General features: G+C 31.6%; 2 protein-coding genes across 4 annotated transcripts; both read right to left on the reverse strand.

Moving 5' to 3' along the window:
- Positions 1 to 3,687: 3,687 nt before the first annotated feature.
- On the reverse strand, positions 3,688 to 11,018 carry LOC110666035 (phosphatidylinositol/phosphatidylcholine transfer protein SFH9). Of its 3 annotated transcripts, XM_058129111.1 has the most exons (15): positions 10,615 to 11,017; positions 10,333 to 10,378; positions 9,938 to 10,238; positions 9,197 to 9,296; positions 8,670 to 8,936; positions 8,497 to 8,574; positions 8,299 to 8,400; positions 8,166 to 8,215; positions 7,958 to 8,057; positions 7,680 to 7,769; positions 7,505 to 7,597; positions 6,226 to 6,304; positions 5,023 to 5,417; positions 4,819 to 4,893; positions 3,688 to 3,970 (listed from the first exon to the last, which is right to left on the reverse strand). In XM_058129111.1, exons 2-15 carry the CDS (start codon positions 10,337 to 10,339, stop codon positions 3,911 to 3,913), a joined length of 1,797 nt encoding a protein of 598 aa, XP_057985094.1. In that variant the 5' UTR covers positions 10,340 to 10,378; positions 10,615 to 11,017; the 3' UTR covers positions 3,688 to 3,910. The 3 variants fall into 3 exon arrangements, 2 of the variants coding, with proteins under 2 accessions (XP_057985094.1, XP_057985095.1); XR_009140676.1 differs by lacking the exons at positions 10,333 to 10,378; positions 10,615 to 11,017 and adding an exon at positions 4,060 to 4,234 and having other exon boundaries at positions 9,938 to 10,248; XM_058129112.1 differs by lacking the exon at positions 7,505 to 7,597 and having other exon boundaries at positions 10,615 to 11,018.
- A 2,333-nt stretch (positions 11,019 to 13,351) lies between these two features.
- LOC110666034 (myosin-binding protein 7) lies at positions 13,352 to 17,698 on the reverse strand. Its single transcript, XM_058129113.1, has 3 exons — positions 16,406 to 17,698; positions 14,703 to 16,111; positions 13,352 to 13,625 (listed from the first exon to the last, which is right to left on the reverse strand). The coding sequence occupies exons 1-3, from the start codon at positions 17,049 to 17,051 to the stop codon at positions 13,566 to 13,568; spliced, it is 2,115 nt and encodes a 704-aa protein (XP_057985096.1). The 5' UTR covers positions 17,052 to 17,698; the 3' UTR covers positions 13,352 to 13,565.
- Positions 17,699 to 18,277: the final 579 nt, after the last annotated feature.

An 18,277-nucleotide genomic window follows, 5' to 3' on the forward strand; every position in this document is an offset into this window, starting at 1 on the left:
CAATTAAATAGGTTCTTGGTTACTGAAATATCGATTTGTGCAATTTGAATCGTTAGGGTTGTGGATAGAGAGAGAACAAAATTAAAATTTTCTTGATAAGTGTCAAATTAACAGAAAGAATATAATATTTAATTTAACAAATGTTACATTAGCAAAAATAACATAGAAACTGGCCGTTGAATATCATAGGATATTTTGTGTTACTTAAATGAAAAATTAGTGATTTTGCATTACAAATTGAAGTTTATGTACCATACTTTACATGTTCATAATTTGAAGTACTATCTATATAATTTACCTGAAGTTAGAGTGCTATAATAATGCAATACCTAAATTTTATTTTATAACGTAAAAACTTTTAATTTTAATTTAATGCATATAAAAATAGCTCTAACTTATAATTAGTAAAAAAGGGACAAATTTCATTTATGACCGTCTCTATGTAATTTTTAGGGGGATGCGATTCTGATTTCGATTTAGGGTCTATTTAGAAATTGGAATTAAATCAAAATTTTAGTTTGGTTTTTTAATATTTCAATTTTGGTTCAATTCTCGATTCTTTAATTCTGGTTCGAATTGATATAGTTTCAATTTAATTCATAGTTTTTGAAATAATTTTATACAATTATTTTTATAAAAAATTATATTTGAAATAGCATTTAAATTTTAACATTAGTTATTAGCATATAATATATTCTCTAATATATGTTTTAACATTTCTTAATTATATAACTTTTAACTATAAAATATTTATATAATTTAAAATTAAATATATTATATAATATAAGATTTCTTAAAATGTGTAATAATGTGAAGCCACAAATTGAATTTATAATATAAAATCTATCAACTTTAATTTTTTATAAAAAAAATGCTTCGTTCTTACCTTTAAAAGTTAGTTGACTTGGCAATTCAACATGGTAGGATCACATTATCTCTCCACTCTCGCTCTCCCACATGTATTCCATTGAGATTAGTAAGCAAGTGTCAAATCAATTAGAAAAATGCGCACACCCGAAATCCCTAGTTACCTTGGTCTTCAAATTGCATGTAGGAATCAACTTATGAAATAGGAGTGGGACTTGGAGTTGTAGTTAGAGAAGGGAAGGTGCTTTTACAAGTTCAGGAGCTTTCGTACGAATTGAAAACACTAAACCTTACTTTTTAATTTGCAATCCAAAGTAATTTTTATATGGAATTGATGGAAAAGGAAGGCATCCATGAGGTGTAGTGATGTTGGGGAGGTGTGTAGGGTTAGGAGTTTGAGCTGTAAGGTGAAAGGAGCAATGGAGGATGGAGTCGTTGTGGAAGTGTGGAAGGTGGCAGGCTGGAAGCACTAAGTTGTTAGAGTTGAACGGCTTGGCAAGAGGGGTTGAATGAAGTTGAGGACAACAAGAGGTGGTGGAGTCGATAGAAGCAGAGGAAGGCAATGTGTGTTAGTTGAGGGAAAGGGGATGGGTTTGATGTTGAAAAGGGCAAATGACATCAATGTGGATGGTGGCACAGAGGACTTTAATTGGGATTGTGGCTTATCCAAAAGCTAAACCTTCCGAATTCACTGTAGGTATTGGCTGGGTTAGGTTGAAGGAGAGAGAGGGAATATAAAGTAAGCAAGAGAAAGTGATGAGAACACATAGAACGAGTTTAGAAGGAGAGAGAATAGATATATGAGAGATTTTTTCCCCCTCCTATAAGTGCCGTATCATCATAATAAAAATGTGATTCTATTCTATTATGTCAACTTGTAACCTAGAAATAAGTTTTTAAAAGTAAGAAGTATTTTATTATGAAAAAAAAAAAAAGAAAAAGTTGGATAAGTTTTATATTATAAATTAAAGTTAAAGTACTAATCTGTATATGTTTTAAAATTAAGATAATATGAGTAAAATTAATTAATTTATTAATCAAAAAATTAATTATTACGAGTTAGAAATACTTTTATTTTATGTGGATTAAATTAAAGTTGAAAGATTTTTTATTATAAATTGAAGTTTTATTATGTTGTTATCGCGTCTTAAACTTTGATATCAATACTAAAAATAACCTGTAATAAACCACTTAGACACTACTCAAATTTCATTATTTATAAAATAAAAAATATATAAATTTGAGTCAAGTTTAATCTGAATAACTTATACAATATAACTTATAATTCACTTGAGATTAGGTGAGACTTATATAGGAATGTTGTAAGCAAACAAATATCGAAGGCTCTGTAGCAAGAAAACGATTGATGGATGACAAAGACAAAGAAGCCAAGCCACGCCGCGCGTAGAAACTAGAATGAGTGGGATTTAAGGCTTTAAGCCTTTTGTTGCATAACGGTGATATGTTCGTTTAGGTTGAAGATATCACATCTCAATAAGCAGTGTAGATTCTACCAAATTTTCATGGGCACAATTGTACAACTCATCCTACCTACCTCAAGACTTTAAGCTATGATTGCGCACGACTATTAGATATTTTGAACGAATCGAAAAATTATATTTAATCAATAAAAAGTTATTTTATATTATATTTATTTTAATATTTTGATTTAATTTTAATTTTTGATTAAGAATCACATTGAAATCGATCAAAAATTAATTTTATACAAATGTTTTTCTTTTACTTTTTTAGATATATCATGTACTCAATTAAAATTGTAATATATATATACACATACACTAATCTTATCTTTCATTCTACATTCTCTTAATAATTTTAGTCATAAACACATTAAATTACTTTATTATATATATGTTTAATTTATAATTATATTTATATCTTATAAAAATAGATTACAGGGACTAGTTAATGTGTTTTTCAAAATATAGAAACCAACTACTTAGCTTTACTAAAATAAAAGGATTATATAGTAGTTTAACTAGCATTGACTAATGGAAAAATTGATAGAGGGATAGTTTAACAAAAGTAAAATATAGAGATTAAATGATATATTTTTCAAAATCGTATATAAGGACTAAGTAATTAGTTTTATTAAAATAAAGTGATTAAACAATAGTTTAACTAGTATTGATTAATAGAAAAATTAACAAAGAGATAATTTAATGAATGCAAAATGCAGAGATTAAATCGTATATTTTTTAAAATATAGGAACTAACTAATTAGTTTATTAAAGTAAAGAGACTAAATAGTAGTTTAACTAGCATTAACTAATAGAAAAATTGACGGATGAAATTTAATAAAAGCAAAATACATGAATTAAATAATATATTTTTCAATAGTTAATTTGGTTAAAATCTAAGAATTAAATAGTAATTTTTTTCCTATAAGAAATAGATTTTTATATTAATATATATACATTTTTATATATTATATTTTAAATAAATAAAATTTAAATATTTTATGAAATTATTAAATTTTTAAAATATAAATTATTAATAAAAAAATTTTATGTGAATTATTAATTAAAATATATAAAATTAAACGAATTCAAATATTTATATGAGTTCGAATAGTTAAAAATAAATTTTATTGAATTTAAGACAAGTTTAAATATTAATAGTATTAATGAAATTTAAATAGAGTAATTTTTACCTGTAGCCTCCCTACTTAGAACAATCAATTCTCCATAACGTTTTCAAGAAGCAAGACCAGATGGAGAATAAAAGGTAGGCTTATGGCTATATCCCAACGGTCTCCACAGTTGAAATACGTTTAAAAAAATAAAAATTGCGACCCAATTCACTGCAACAAGAGCCTAAATAATTAGCATGACAAATAGACTTACAGATATCAATGGCTCTTGCATAAATTTATGATGAAACAATGGACTGTGCTTTAAAATTGCCTTGGTTCAAAAAATTTTGTAGTGAAGCCCTTTTCTGAAATGAGAATTTGGTTTTGAATATTATTGCTATGTACAGAATAATGAACAATATGGTACGTGTCATCTCACTTCCATGCTTATCTGAAATATCTTGAAATCCATGGCCAGGTGAAGCGGGAGGCATTCTGGCTAATAACCTGCAGGGAAAAAGAAAAATAAATGATATCATGCTTCTCAGATTGCAAATGGTAAGAATAAATGATCCAGCGTCAAATGAAAGTGCTACCTAGAATGGCTAATCCCTATTTGCTTGAGCTAATTCATATGTGGTAATGACTGAATTCTGGAGAAGCACAAAGCATTGCACAATAACAACATCAACAAACTTATGTTTCAAAGAATGCATCTCATCTTTCTGGGGGAAAAGTTTTGAATTTTCTTCGCCAACAAGAATTCACTCCCTGCAATTGGCAAAGTCCTGAATAATCGGCATTCGCATATTGTCTTGTATAGAAAGCAACCAATCCAATAATAAATGCATTCCGTATAAACTTGCACAGGCGTAAGTCACAAGAATTAAATGTGGGCCACTGTTTAATAAGCAAAAAGTATAGTTTGCATTTAGACATTCTAAATGAAATGAAACTACCAAAAAAATTTATATCTAGTGTGCCAACAATCTAGGGAACCACCTGTGATAAAAAATTCTTATAACTCATCCAATGTGACATTAGATTTTATAATTTCAGAATATCAGTGGTCATCGCTCAAATTCTACAACAGCATTTGATACATCTGTTTTTCACTTTTATTTTTATTTTGCCAAAATTATGAATTGATGCCCATATGACTACTATAAGTATGTTCAGGCTTTAGTTACTGTATCACATGCTTAATTTTCCCACAGTTATTTATGCTCAGCTGCAGAAAACCCAAAAACCTGAAATTTTAATTCCCTGCTGTATCTACCAACATTTGTAAAGAATGCTAAATTCCAGCTTATGTTGAATGAACAGCCCACCTAAAACGAATTTTAGGAACTTACAGCTAAGGTGCTCTCTTTAAGATTTTCCAGTGACTCGGCAAGCTCCATCTGTTTTGATGCAGTTGCAAGCAGAGCCTGCAAAATAAAAGTTTAGTTTCAACATCCAAAAATAAACAATCTAGACAAAAGTAATGAATTCTGTAAGTGCTATAAGCTTCAGAATGATCCCATGTTTGGGGAAAATAAAGATATCAGATGTCTTACTTTCTTTGTCTTCTGTAGATCATGTTCAATAGATTTAATCCGACTCAATGATTCAAGAAGCATGTACTCTTTCTCAGGAGGAATTTTGGTAGGTTTGTTAACCAGCTCATTTACCATTGTTTCTAAATTTTTCAGCCTCTGCCAGCATGGATGGAGTGAGTTCTCTTTAATTTCCTGCGGAATGTGTTGCTCTTGAGAACTTGAATCTGCCAATAGTGGGTTGTATTGGTTAGATAATTGTCTGTCTGCACGTCGGGCTGCAAAAATTCTCCCCAGCGCTGGCAGGAGAAGATATATCCATGCTAAAAATTTGAGCATGAAGTGAACAAAACTTGTTATATGGGTAATGAACTTCTTCTGCACCATTGTTGTGGTGACATTATTGGTCAAATCATCTGTCAGAAGAGAACAGATCATGAATATCGAAAATGCTTGTTTGCAGAAGGGATATGTAAAAATTAAAACCAAATGTTTTATCTTTTTCACTGCGAGAAAAAGAGAAATGAAATCTTTCTGTATTAGCCATGATAACAAGCAATAATGGGAAAACAGCTTCAACAATTTAATCCAAATATGATAAGTGCCTGTCAAAGCTCAATTCTCAATCTGACTCAAAATAAAACCAGGCAATTCTTGCACAAGAACTAATTCAAAATCTTCTGGACTGATTGTTCTATGTCATATGAAATACAAAACAGTCTTAAGCACCATCAGTACTGTCAATTTGATTAAGCTTACAGTGTAATTTAGTTATTTAGCCATTTCTGAGGCCCATGCCACCTCTAGATGTCAGCAAAACTTATTGTCTAACATACATCACATGCATATAGATAGAGGGCAATCCAGCACTGAATTCAATTTTTCTTTCTACTAATGGAGGAAAACTTCAAATGATAGAACCAACTGAAAACTTGGATAAGCATAGAAAGTTAGAAGTTCAGACACAACCAGGCATAAAGCACGCAAAAGAAAAGAACTATAGGTTTATATGTTCAACTGAAGCCAGGATGCTAGTTGCCCTACATATGGCCATGGCAAAGGCAAACTATAACTACGATTATACTAAGCTGAAAACCAGGTCTGAGGCTGGACAACCAACAAGAACATGAAAGAGCTTATCGTGATTTCATCATTTAATGTGGAGTGTAGACCAACAAATTTTGAGGCAGGTTTAATTAAAAAGAACATTGTCAGTTCACCTACTCGTTGAACTAAAATCTTCAACTCCTGCTGCTATGCGTTCAACCAGGCTGCAGACAGAAGCAGGATCACCCATCCTTCCCTATAATAATATGGAAGCACAGCAAATGTTACAGTTATACACTGAAATGATGGCTCAATACTGAACTGAAAAATGGTATGCTCAAGATATTAACACATCTAAAGGTGTAGCATGTCCCATCATTTAACTGTAAATCAAACCATATTTTTTCAAACAAATTTAGATTGAAATTAAAACAAATTCAAAACCAACTCAAATGAACGAAAAATTAAACAGTACCAATCAACACATAAAAGGCATCATAACCTATTTATGCATTCTCTAATAAACATTAAATTTTAAATTCTTCAAAATTTGCGATAATTTCACCAAAAAAAAAATCCTTTGGATTTCCTTTAAACTGCCAAATCACTTCAAAAATCAAAATGTTTTACTTGCATAGATTATTAGATTTTACTAAGTACATGACTAACATTCCACCTTCCATAACACCAGCACTTACATAAATGAAAGTAATTAAACTTTTGCCCAAGAAGAAAATTTCAAAAGCAGTTAGTTCAAGGGATTGATACATTGAATGTAATCATAGATCATCTTTCAGTCTAGATTAATTGATGTTTAGAAACAGGTCCAAGTTAACTTTTCCTTGAGTGCGTCCTACATTCTTTCTTTCATCTATTTTCCTTAGCATTTCGCTGGTCATGGGCTTCTGCTACAAAAACTACTTTGACATCTGTTTCTACTAAAATGGGAATCTTGACTTGGCTGAATTTTGTTTCACCAAATTCTCGTGCTTGAACCTTTTTGGTTGCAAAATTCAATTGACAAGGGGAAAATTTAAGAACTTATACAGTTTAAAATGTGATAACATTTGATCGGATAAGCACCAGAATAAGGTCCTCTCTCTCTCTCTCTCTCTCTCTCTCTCTCTCGATTGCTTAGGGGAGGGACCAAATTGGATTGCGTGGTGAAGGGATAATATGGCAACTTAGATATATTCAAACAACAAAATTCAATCAATTTGGGTGAATTATTTAAAAAAATGTAAATTCAATTACAAAACCAAATGATCCAAGTTCTATAAATGGAATTTAATAGAATTTTAAGTATGATCTGTTCCAATTTAGGAGAAACTAGCCTCAAGTTTATTAATGACCTACCTGGTTGGATAATAACAACAGAAGATTTTGATCCAAAATTCCTATAACAATTAGCATTAAAAGAATTGAGAAACCCAGAAACCAAACTTTAGAAACTTACTTTCTCAGAAAGTGGCATTTGTTGAATGAAGCTTGATCTATTTGGTTTTATATCTAAGCCTAAATTAGCAGAAGATATTTCACTTCTAGAAACCTGCATCAAGAAGCATCATGTACCTCTACACATGCAGAAGATGGTATATGATGATTAAAATGAATAATTTCCTACAACTTACCTTAGAGGGAAATTCCTTGATTTCTAAATCATCTTCATCGGAGAAACTCTTCATTTTCCTCAAGTACATTGCTTCTCCAGCATGTACCAGCTGCAAGTAAAGTCAATTCCTTGAGTTTCCAGGCATGTCAACATGCATAATATTGGTGCAAAATTTGAAGTGTACAATTTTCAATCATTAAAATTTACTAATGGTCAGTGCTGCCAACTGAACAAGTTCATTTCAGTGCTGCCAACTGAATAAGTTCAATTTTTGCTTGACATCGACAAGGTTCATACTTTCATTATTTCTGGATCATTCCAGGGCCCCTTGTCAGATCTAAGACAACCACCTTCATTAGAGCATGAACAGGATCCTCCAAGGAATTCTGGCAATTGGCTGTTTTGCAAGAAAATGGCAAAACAAGTTTGTAGCGTGAGTTAGAAAATATTCCAGATGTAATCAAATATTTGATATTACACCAACAGAGAAAAGAAAAATACCAACCTTGAGTCTATAACTTCTAACAATTTATTTTGGAATTTATTGCCTAAAACCTGTGGCACCACATCAGAATGATTTGGTATTAGTTAAGATCATTTTGCATAGCTAAAGAAAATAAATACCCAAGGCCCCATACATTTATCTTTGCTGTAGTCCTTGGGTCAAGAAAGCCTTTTGCCGTGTTCCATAGCAGTTTGAATCCACTACCAGCATTTACAATGAACATATGATGTAATGTCTGTTAAGAAAGGGCAAATTCGTAAGTGTTCACCAAATGAATACACCAGTAACTCAGGCAATCTTCCTACTTATTTCATTTTAATAATTAAACCACCTCAGGATAGTTGTCACCATCAATTTTCTGCATACGCATAACTAGATCATGTGCAACCTTTCCAAAACTCATCCAATTCTGCATAACCAGTAAAAAGTCAAGAAAAACAGCCTAGTGGAAATCCATTTAATAAGTGGAATTGCAATAAATACAATTGCGGGCTCTCAAATTACCAGGCCATGCACATCCAATATTGTTATTGTAGAATCTATATGCCTCTTAGCTGCAATAGAACATGCAGGAAATTTCTCAGCAAAAGTCTTCTCAAATCCCTGAACATGATATTTTAAAAACCGATCCACTGTGGTGACACTCATTAGCTTGCTAGGTTCAATTTTGCCAAGTCTTTCTATATAAACAGGTCGGCCCTCTTTGTCTACACCATGATAACCATGAGGATAATATCGCTGAACTTCTTCATATTCATCATATATAAAGTCCTATGCAAGCAACAGCATGCCATACCATCAGTTAGAAAGTTGTAAAATGAAAAATTAGTAAACTGAAAGGTATGGTAGCATAAAACTTTCAGCAGCAACTATCATTGAGTTTAATTCAACCAAGAATCCAAGCACCTTATAACTAATGTCATTCTTCACCTCGGTCTCATGCATCAGACAATTGTCTAACCATTTACTTATTTCAATAACAAATGATTCTTATCAAAGGTAAGAAAATGATACTACAATAATATTTTTACCTGTAAGATAGAATCTATTCCCTGCTCTTTCCTCCAGGTAAGCATTTCTGACCACATCAAGAGAGTTTTATCAAGGTCAAACTTTCGAGCCTTTAGAAACCTGCAATAAAGGAAACTCAGTTCTCTGCAATTTAGTAGAATTATAATTTTCTAAAGATGAAAAATGTAGAGAGAAATAGTTATAACAGAATTATCCTATGGTTTTGAAATTGCTTGAGACAATAAAAGCCACTTGATTAATGGCAGCACTAGAAGAAAGAAGGCTGATTCTTGGAATTTTGACAGTATACACCAAAGGCACAGTCAGGCAGCATCCAAACATATAAATGTTGTGCATTATATTCCAACTTCAGCACATCCATGCATTATTGTATAATTAATTAATTAATTGTTTTAATTCAGAAATATCCCAAACCTTGTTGCCAAATCTCCTACAAAACTGGATTTCTGGCAATCTCAATATATTCTCAAAAGTCTATTCTAAGTATAATATTTTCAGTCCTGCACCTATACCATCCATTGAATAAACAAGTTGTAACTAATCTTGCAAAATTTAGTGCACCAGTCCCAAATTGACCACTTCAGCGTCAGTACTTTGACATTCAGATACCAATAGAATACCATCCATCTCACAATGTTGCTTCCAGTAAACAAATGATGTGATTTATCAGAAATCATTGAAATTTGCATATCAAATGATGTATTAGCTAAGTATGGCTATCACAGAAACAGTTGAATTACCTCAATAAAGTGTGGTAATCGTCATAGCGAGGAGGAAGCAGGTCTTTTGCAATCAATGCCTGGCGAAACGCGTTCACAGCCGCTTCCTCATTCGCGTCTCGAACATCATTAATCGAAATCGCGGCATATCGGCAATCGGCCACCCGCTTCCCGCGCTTCTTGAGGCTGTGAGTAAGCCTCGTAGATGCACTCATTGCCTTTCTCTTCAGAGATCTGCTTCTAGTTCTTCGTTTCTCTTCTTCAGAAGTCTCCACATTCACAACTTTAGCCCTTTCATTCTCCTGAATTGAAATCGCCTCCCCTACAATCATATCAAACACTTTACAGTTTACACAGACGCGCAAGTCACATTTCGCTTAGATAAGGCTTCCCATAGCAAACACATGAACTTTTACCTGGCATTCTCGTTTACGTCCAATATAGCTGCAATTCAGGTCAAATCTGGATCAAACAATGATACAAAAATCTCAGAGATTTATAAAACAGTAAATCCATAAACACCAAACAGATCTCTCCGATCTGCGAGACTCTCCATTGAAAAAATTGCTCCAAAACACGAACGAAATTCACAAAAAAATCCAAAAAAAAATAATAAGAGAAATGAATTGGCGTAACAAATCAGATTCAGAGTATTCTTCGATGGCGTTATTAACAACTCCTTCAATCGAATCAAATACCTTCTCAAATAAAAAATGGCATTCACGACGATTTAGGATTCAGAAATTTTGTTTCTATACATACATATATAAAAAATGCATGTTCCTCTCTCTCTCTCTCTCTCTCTCTCGAATGAAATTGCTTTGAGTTTACGGAGGTTTTTTTTTTTTCTTCGGCTATTGATGCTGTATGCTTTTTCTCTGTCTAGATTTGATAAAACTCTTTTGTTTCTTTCTCTCTCTACAATAGAATAGAATATTTGCAACCAACAGATACGGGAGCTCAGGGACACAGCTGCAGTGGTTGCTTTCGGGTAACGAGAGCGAGAGGCGTGTCGTTATCAAGACTGAAGAAGAGCGCTTCCATTCGGAGGTAAGGCACGGAGACGTCGCGTGAAACGTTAGTCTTTTTTTTTTTACGGCAACGCCGGCTGTTTTTTTTTTTTTTTTTGGCGCTTCCAGTTCTTTTACGTAATATAAGTTTTAGAAAAAATTATTATTTAATTTTTATATTTTATTAAAATTAATTATTTAAATTTTATATTTTAAAAATATATTATTTATTTTTATATTTTTTTATTAAATTATTTAATCACTCTATTAAATTTTTTATTATTAATGTTATTCAAATTAATATTTAATTTCTTTATTTTAAAAAAATTAATTAATTAATTTTATATTTAAAAAATATTATTATTTTATTTTTTTAATAAAATTTATTAATTAATTCACATACTTTAAAAATATCATATTTTAAAAAAATATATTCTTGATAAAATAAAAATTTTATTATATAAAAATTAAAATTAAATTTATATTTTTTAATTTTTAAAATTATTTTTTATATTTTTTTATTAAAAGATAATTTACTTCTATTACTTAGAAATTTAAGTAAATTAATTAATTTTATTTATGTAAAAAATTTATATTACTTTTCATTGGTAGATGAAAATGAATAGAAAATAAAAAAAAAAAAGAATATGGTAACATAGGAGATAAAATATAAAAAAAAAGAAAATAATAAAAAATAAGAGATAAATAAGGAAAGAGAATCTAGGTAGTAAGTATAAAAAATAATTATTATATTAATAATTAACATAATAAATTATAAAAATTAATTAATATATTTTTTAAAAATATATAAATTAATTAATTTATTAATTTTAATAAAATAAAGAAATTAAATAGTAGTTTAATTTTTATATTTAATAATAAAAAAATTAAATAAAAATTAAATAATTTAATAAAAATAAAAATAATATATTTTTAAAAATATAAAAATTAAATAATTAATTTAATTAAAACATAAAAATTAAATAGTAATTTGTCCTATTTTTTTTGCTTCGTGTGCCGGTGGGGACGTATTGCCCTTTGTCAACGGAGCACCGAGGTTTTTAGGTGCTCTTGTGTTTACGCTACGCATTGCACAACAAACAACCACGTAATAGGCCACTTAAATAATGCCACGTCATAATAATCCTTGTACATTTTTCTTGCTCAAATAATCCAAAATTAAACAATTAAAATTAATATTTCGAGATTAAATTTTAATTAGCAATAATTTTAATTAATGAATACTTATTTTGAATAAATATCATATATATTAAATTCCTTAGATTAGTTATTAAAATTAAAAAATTAAAAGTAAATTTCAAATTATTCCATAAATTGATGCTTAGTAATTTATTATAGTAAATATTTATGGTAATTTTATTTTTTTAAAGTAAATCTTACTTTTATCAATAACTACGAATTATTAAAATCTAATCTAAAATTAAAAAGTACAAAATATAAATAAAATAATTAAAATTAAAATAATTATAGAAAATATTTTTATTATAATATATCTTTTTGAAAAAATAATTCTCATTGAGGTTTTATTTGTTATTTTTTGGAAAAATATTTTTTATATTTTTTTAATATTTAAAATACTTTAATAAATTTTTTTAAGGAGGGGAGAGGCCATTTTTTTAATTTTAATAATCTTATTAAAATGTGTAAATTTTAAACAAGAAAATGAACGGCGAAGAATGTATCTACAAGCCCTTTAATGATAGCTTTTTGAAGATACTCGACCAATGACATTTGGTGCTGCACAAATTCAAAGAAGCAAATTCGAAAATGCAAAGACTACGAGTAGCTCAACACAGCACGCGGTAGTGAATTATTAGAGAATTAAGGTTGGTACCTTCCATCAAAATCATCATCTTTAACATAATTACATCACAGTTTATACTTGTAATGTGAAAGTAAAAAATTATCCCTCGAATCAATTGGTATCAAATCATCATCATCATTATAATGTTTGATTATTTTAAGTGGTGAAACTTAATTCAGTCATTTATAATGATTGTTTTTGGTTTATATTCTTCATCATTATCATAGAAAACAAGCTTCTTTATGACAACAAACATTGCCCTGAAATGCCAAACAAGCAAATATTATCCCTATTCATCAAATTCTGGACTCTTCAACTTCAGTGATGTATACCCTTTAACTCTTCTTGTGATTAGGTTAAACAGGCATTTATGTTATGGTGCATCCATCGAAGACTAATCAGCATCAGGGTTTAAAATCTAAACTTTCAGGGCTCCTGGAAGATTCATTTTTCAATTTTCAGAATGGACTAGAAAAGCTGTCGTGACGCAAGGAAAGATATATATTTTTTATTATTCATTTGGACTCAAACTTGGGATCTTACAGTGCTGAAGTATTATCGAGCTAAAGCTTGCAAGAGAAATTTTGATTCAGGTACAGCTTTAAAACAATTTTAATTCATTTCAAAACTTAAAAAACAAGATTCTTTATCTACAATATTAAACAATAATACTAATGTATAGTTCAGAAGGTCGACTGATGCCACTTAAAGGATTTACATGCACAGGTTCCAAGCTTCTATAAAAAAATATATAAAAAAAAAAAACTTGAGGCAAACCTAAATCTTCTCTATTCTGCTGATTCCAGTGCTTGATTTAAGCATTTTCAGAATCTTCCCATGACACACTCCGGCAATGTCTTTTTTTCACGTTCTCCTGAAAGCAGACAGCATTTGGTTATAATTGGAAAAGTTCATGAAAAATAATGATCTTCTATAGCAGAAAGATGCTGTAGCTTGTATGCATGATTGCAATTTACAGGAATTAACATGTTAGAATCGATCTCCAGAATCTAAAATCAGAATTCAACTTCACAGACAGTTGAATATAAATGAGGGTGAAGCCAGAATTCAACTGAAATCAGAATTTTAACATCTTCTCAACTGCAATCATGTGTTAACATAACCGATAGCAATAAGAACCACACCAAAATGAATGAAATCAAATTTGTTAATCTAAATTAATCTTGCTCTTTATTTCAGATTCCAAGCAGAAAATAAATGGAATCAAGAAGCCAAAAAAAAAAAAAATTCAGAGACTCAAATAATCATTCTACTCAGAGATATTAGAATATTACTGTTTGTCAATTCCTCTGATTGTTAATATTTGAGCAGAGTTTAACTTGCTGAGATTGGCCTATCTTCAAATAAAGCTTCAACAATGCTCCTGTTGTATCTTAATATATAGAACCGAATAAAGAGGTCAGTGAAGCTGGTGCAGCAAGCTTCATTTCTTGTTAGATGGGCACAGAATTTCATTACAGAGGAGGTGAACTGTTCATCAAGTGCCTATGAGGGATGTGGCAATGGATCCTCTGCATTTTTTTAGGGGTCTACCAGTCAAGTGGGATAAGTTTATCTCTCCAACTGCTGGATTTTAGAGTCAGAGGCCTTCTCTTCAATCCTTTTCTTGACTTCTAATTGTTTTACCTTTCCTAGCCCATTTGGTTTTTACTTTTTTCATTAGGCTAAATTCATAAGAATCAATTAAAGTTTTGCTTTGGTTTTCTAGAAGTAAATATGCCTTTGCCTTTAAAGTCTAAATTCTACATCTGTCATTGGTGACATCACATTTTCTTTTTCTGGGATTAGTTTTTTGAAAATTATAATCAATACTCATTTCAGTGTACTGGTCACATAAGAAAAAACCAGATACTGTAGTGTCAGGAAATTAGAAAAGGCGAATAGGGGAAAAACCCACAAATATCAGTAAAGTAAGACTCTGGTAACACACCTTAGAAGATGATGGTGGTAAAGAAGCCTGCCTTACAGGCTTTCTCAGCAACTGAATCTCTCGAAGCTGGCTCACTATATCTTCCACAAGTCTCAATTGTGCATTTACCCTTTCTCTGTGCTCTGCAGAGAAAGTCAACTTCTCTTTTTCCTCTTGCACTATTCTCAGCCTTTCTCTAAGCCATTCAACCTCATTGTCAATTTTCAACCTTTCACCATCAACTGCAGGTGGAGAATGCTTCTGCAAGTCCATACTATGGGTTCTGCACATTGAACTACCCGAAAATAGTAACTTGCCATGCATATTGGAAGAGTTTCCATGAACTTTGGGCTCAATTTCTGCCATGCTCATAGTTTGACAATCACTCAAAAATTGACTATTCTGAACCCCAGAATCTGAAGTGGCAGTACTCAATGGTCCACTCTCTTTTCTACCATTCTCCTTCCAGTGTACTGTTTTATCATCAATAACATGAACATCATAAACTGTTGATTCTGTGTCAAGCATGGAACCATGCATGTTGCATCCAGCTTGATTCCAATGTTCCCCATTTTTCTCTGGCTCCTCTCCAGTGCTGCCACTAATTTGGGGTGCCTTCATTCCTGGTGATATCATGTCAATATCCCTTTTTGTTTTTTCTGTCCCTGCTACACTTGGAGTTTTCTGCACCAATCCTTGTGAAGTGGAAAAGTCAGAAGCTAACTCGTTGTGCTTTGGCATCATTTCTTTCCCCAAGGCAGGTGTGCGTACATGTTCATGATTTGAAGACCATCTTGCATTAGTTGCCACTTCATTTTCACTAATGGATTCACTATTCTCAATCTTCTGTGGCACTGGAAGGGGATTCTCTTTTGAATCAATGGAAAGCGAAATTGTCTGTTCTTTTTTATTTATTTTATAGCTTGAATCACCTTCCACCAGATCATTTCCCACAAAGTTCATCTGCTCATAAGCTTCAACTTCCTTCTCAAGAAAATGAATCTCCCTCTCCTTCCTGACAAGGATCTCTTTCAGAATGTTCATCTCTTCTTCATCATAAGCACATTTTTCTTCTATCACCCGGCGATACTGCCTCGCTTCCATTTCAATTGATGCCTTATCCTCTTGCAACCGCAATATCATTGCCATGGCTTCATCAGCTGCAGTTGCAGCAGCAGCCCTCTCTTTCTCCAACTCTTGGTAAAGAACTGCACGGGCAGCTTTCTCTTCTTCAAGTGCTTGTTCCAGCACTTGGATCACATTTGCATCATTTCCAGCACTGCACAACTTGTCTTCAGAATCACAGGTAAATTTTTCAACAGATAATTGATCCCTTTTGATGGCTTTACCCTTCCCATAGGATCCATCCAATTCAAACCTATGCCTTATTCTTTCACTGAAGTCAATGCCATTTGGAACATCTCGATTACCTAAACCAGTATTACCAATGGTCAGTTTGCATTTTGGTGCCATAATTGATAAAATATGAAACAATGAGTTCAAGTTGCAAAAGAATACAATTTGGAACTGATATCGTAATCCCATTCAGAATTTCCTCAAGATAATGTTCTCATTCCAATCTGTTAGTTAATATTGAAAACATATAGCATGAATCACCAACAAACAAATTAAACATGGCATTCATTTAATTATGGAAGAAATAAACAACCACCATTTCTGCAAATGAGATAAAAATATATATATAAAGTGCATATGTTTCTCACCTAGGAAACCATCTTCTATTCCGCTTCCAGGATCCAAGTCTTCGCTAATTTTGCTTCTCATTCCACTGCCATCATAAAGAGGGCCGGGAACATCTATACCAACCAAATGTGTGCCATTAGAAGACAAAGCAGGACAGAGTTTTCCATATCCAACAGCAGCTCTTCTACGCCGCCGGATCCCATACTTATGTTTCTGGTTGGTAATCTTCTTACCCTTAGCATCATACCCACTTTCCCTATCAACAGAACTTTGTAATCTTGGACCTGAAAGCAAACTAGAACACGCTTCTCCCTCCAATTCAATAACCCCATTTCCACATTTTCTACACCCTTCCACATGGAAATTGCAGGATTCATGCCCAAACCAAATCAAATCAAAAGGGAACCTATTCTTCACCAACTCCTGAACAGCATTAATCTTTCTTATTGGCCAATCAATAAGCAGTCTGTGCAAGCACAAATCATCGTTTTGGTAACCAAAAAAACCACTACAGGGACATGGCAGATAAAGTCCAAAGAAACTCAAGAACTTTGAAGGAACAAATGCAAAAGCTGACCCACATAGCAGATTAAAAGCAACAGCAAGGTCAACGAAGGCCACTATCAGCCCACCCAAAGTCCAACAATGAACGGCCCTGAAAGCCATCTCCCTTAGAAGAGCTCAAAAACTCAGATTCATTAAAGAATTCTGAGAAGCAAAACAGAATTACAAGAACTTCAAGAACTAAAAATTGAACAACCACCAAGAAATTGCAAAATTTGGAACTGACTATCATTTAAACAGTAACCCACCACCAGAAAAGTTATTCCAGTAAAGAATTCAAACAAACGAAGATGTTACAGAGACAAGCGTGGCCAACTAGAGGATCAGGATCCGTGATATAAGTAGATAAGCATCAAGAAAAGGAAATAAAAAGATTAAAGAAGCAGAAAAAGCTTAGGTACAAAGGCGGCTGAAAAAAGAAACAAGAACCTGGAATTTACAGGTGAATCAATAAAGTGGATGGTTTGATCAATTAGACTTGAGAGAAGAAATAAAAGAAATTCCCAGGGATGAAGCAAGAATCGTGGTGAGTTGGCGAAAACATAAAAAAAGAAAAGCTTCTTCTTTCTTTTTTTTTTTTTTTTGAGTCTACACGTGAGGTCTAGAAAGTTGTCCAAGTAGAGGAAAGGTCTAAACCCAGCAACTTCCGTCCTTCTTGCCACCGGACAAAGCCGTCGATTTCATGAGGACTCTGTAAACTTTTTTAGTGGTAAAGTGGGGTTCGTTATCGTCGTAACGACGCACCGTATTCGCCTACAGGCTACCGAGTCCGACTATATCTTGATGTTGACTGTTGAGGCATTCTAAATAAGTACAATATGTATAAAATAAAAATAAAAATAAAAATAAAAATATCTTTTTTTTAAAATAAAAATATCTTTTTTACTTACCATGGATATATGATGGTGGATTGGGAGTACTACTTTATTCTCTGTGATAATAAAAAATAATTAAAATTATTATTTAACCTCTTAATATTATAATTATTCATAGGTCTGCAATTCTATTTTGAAAGTGTATTAATTATACTAATATATTAAATCAGCCAACACTTTAAGAACAGTAAAAGGACTCTTTTGCCACTAGCTAATACATGCACACTTGATACGGGTCAGATTGACTTTGTCTTTTTTTTTTTGTATATTTTTTTTATCAAAAGCCTTTATTTTCTTATTGTTCCTTTTTGAAAAACGTCACTGTACACAAATGTAAATAAATTAATTGTCCACATTATAATATTTTTATGTCCACATTCTAATAATAAATTAAAATGATATTTATGAACAAATGAACAGATTTATAATTAAAAAAATGATGGTAAGAAAAAT

The sequence above is a fragment of the Hevea brasiliensis genome, chromosome 10 (assembly GCF_030052815.1).
Source record: "Hevea brasiliensis isolate MT/VB/25A 57/8 chromosome 10, ASM3005281v1, whole genome shotgun sequence".
NCBI lineage: Eukaryota > Viridiplantae > Streptophyta > Magnoliopsida > Malpighiales > Euphorbiaceae > Hevea > Hevea brasiliensis.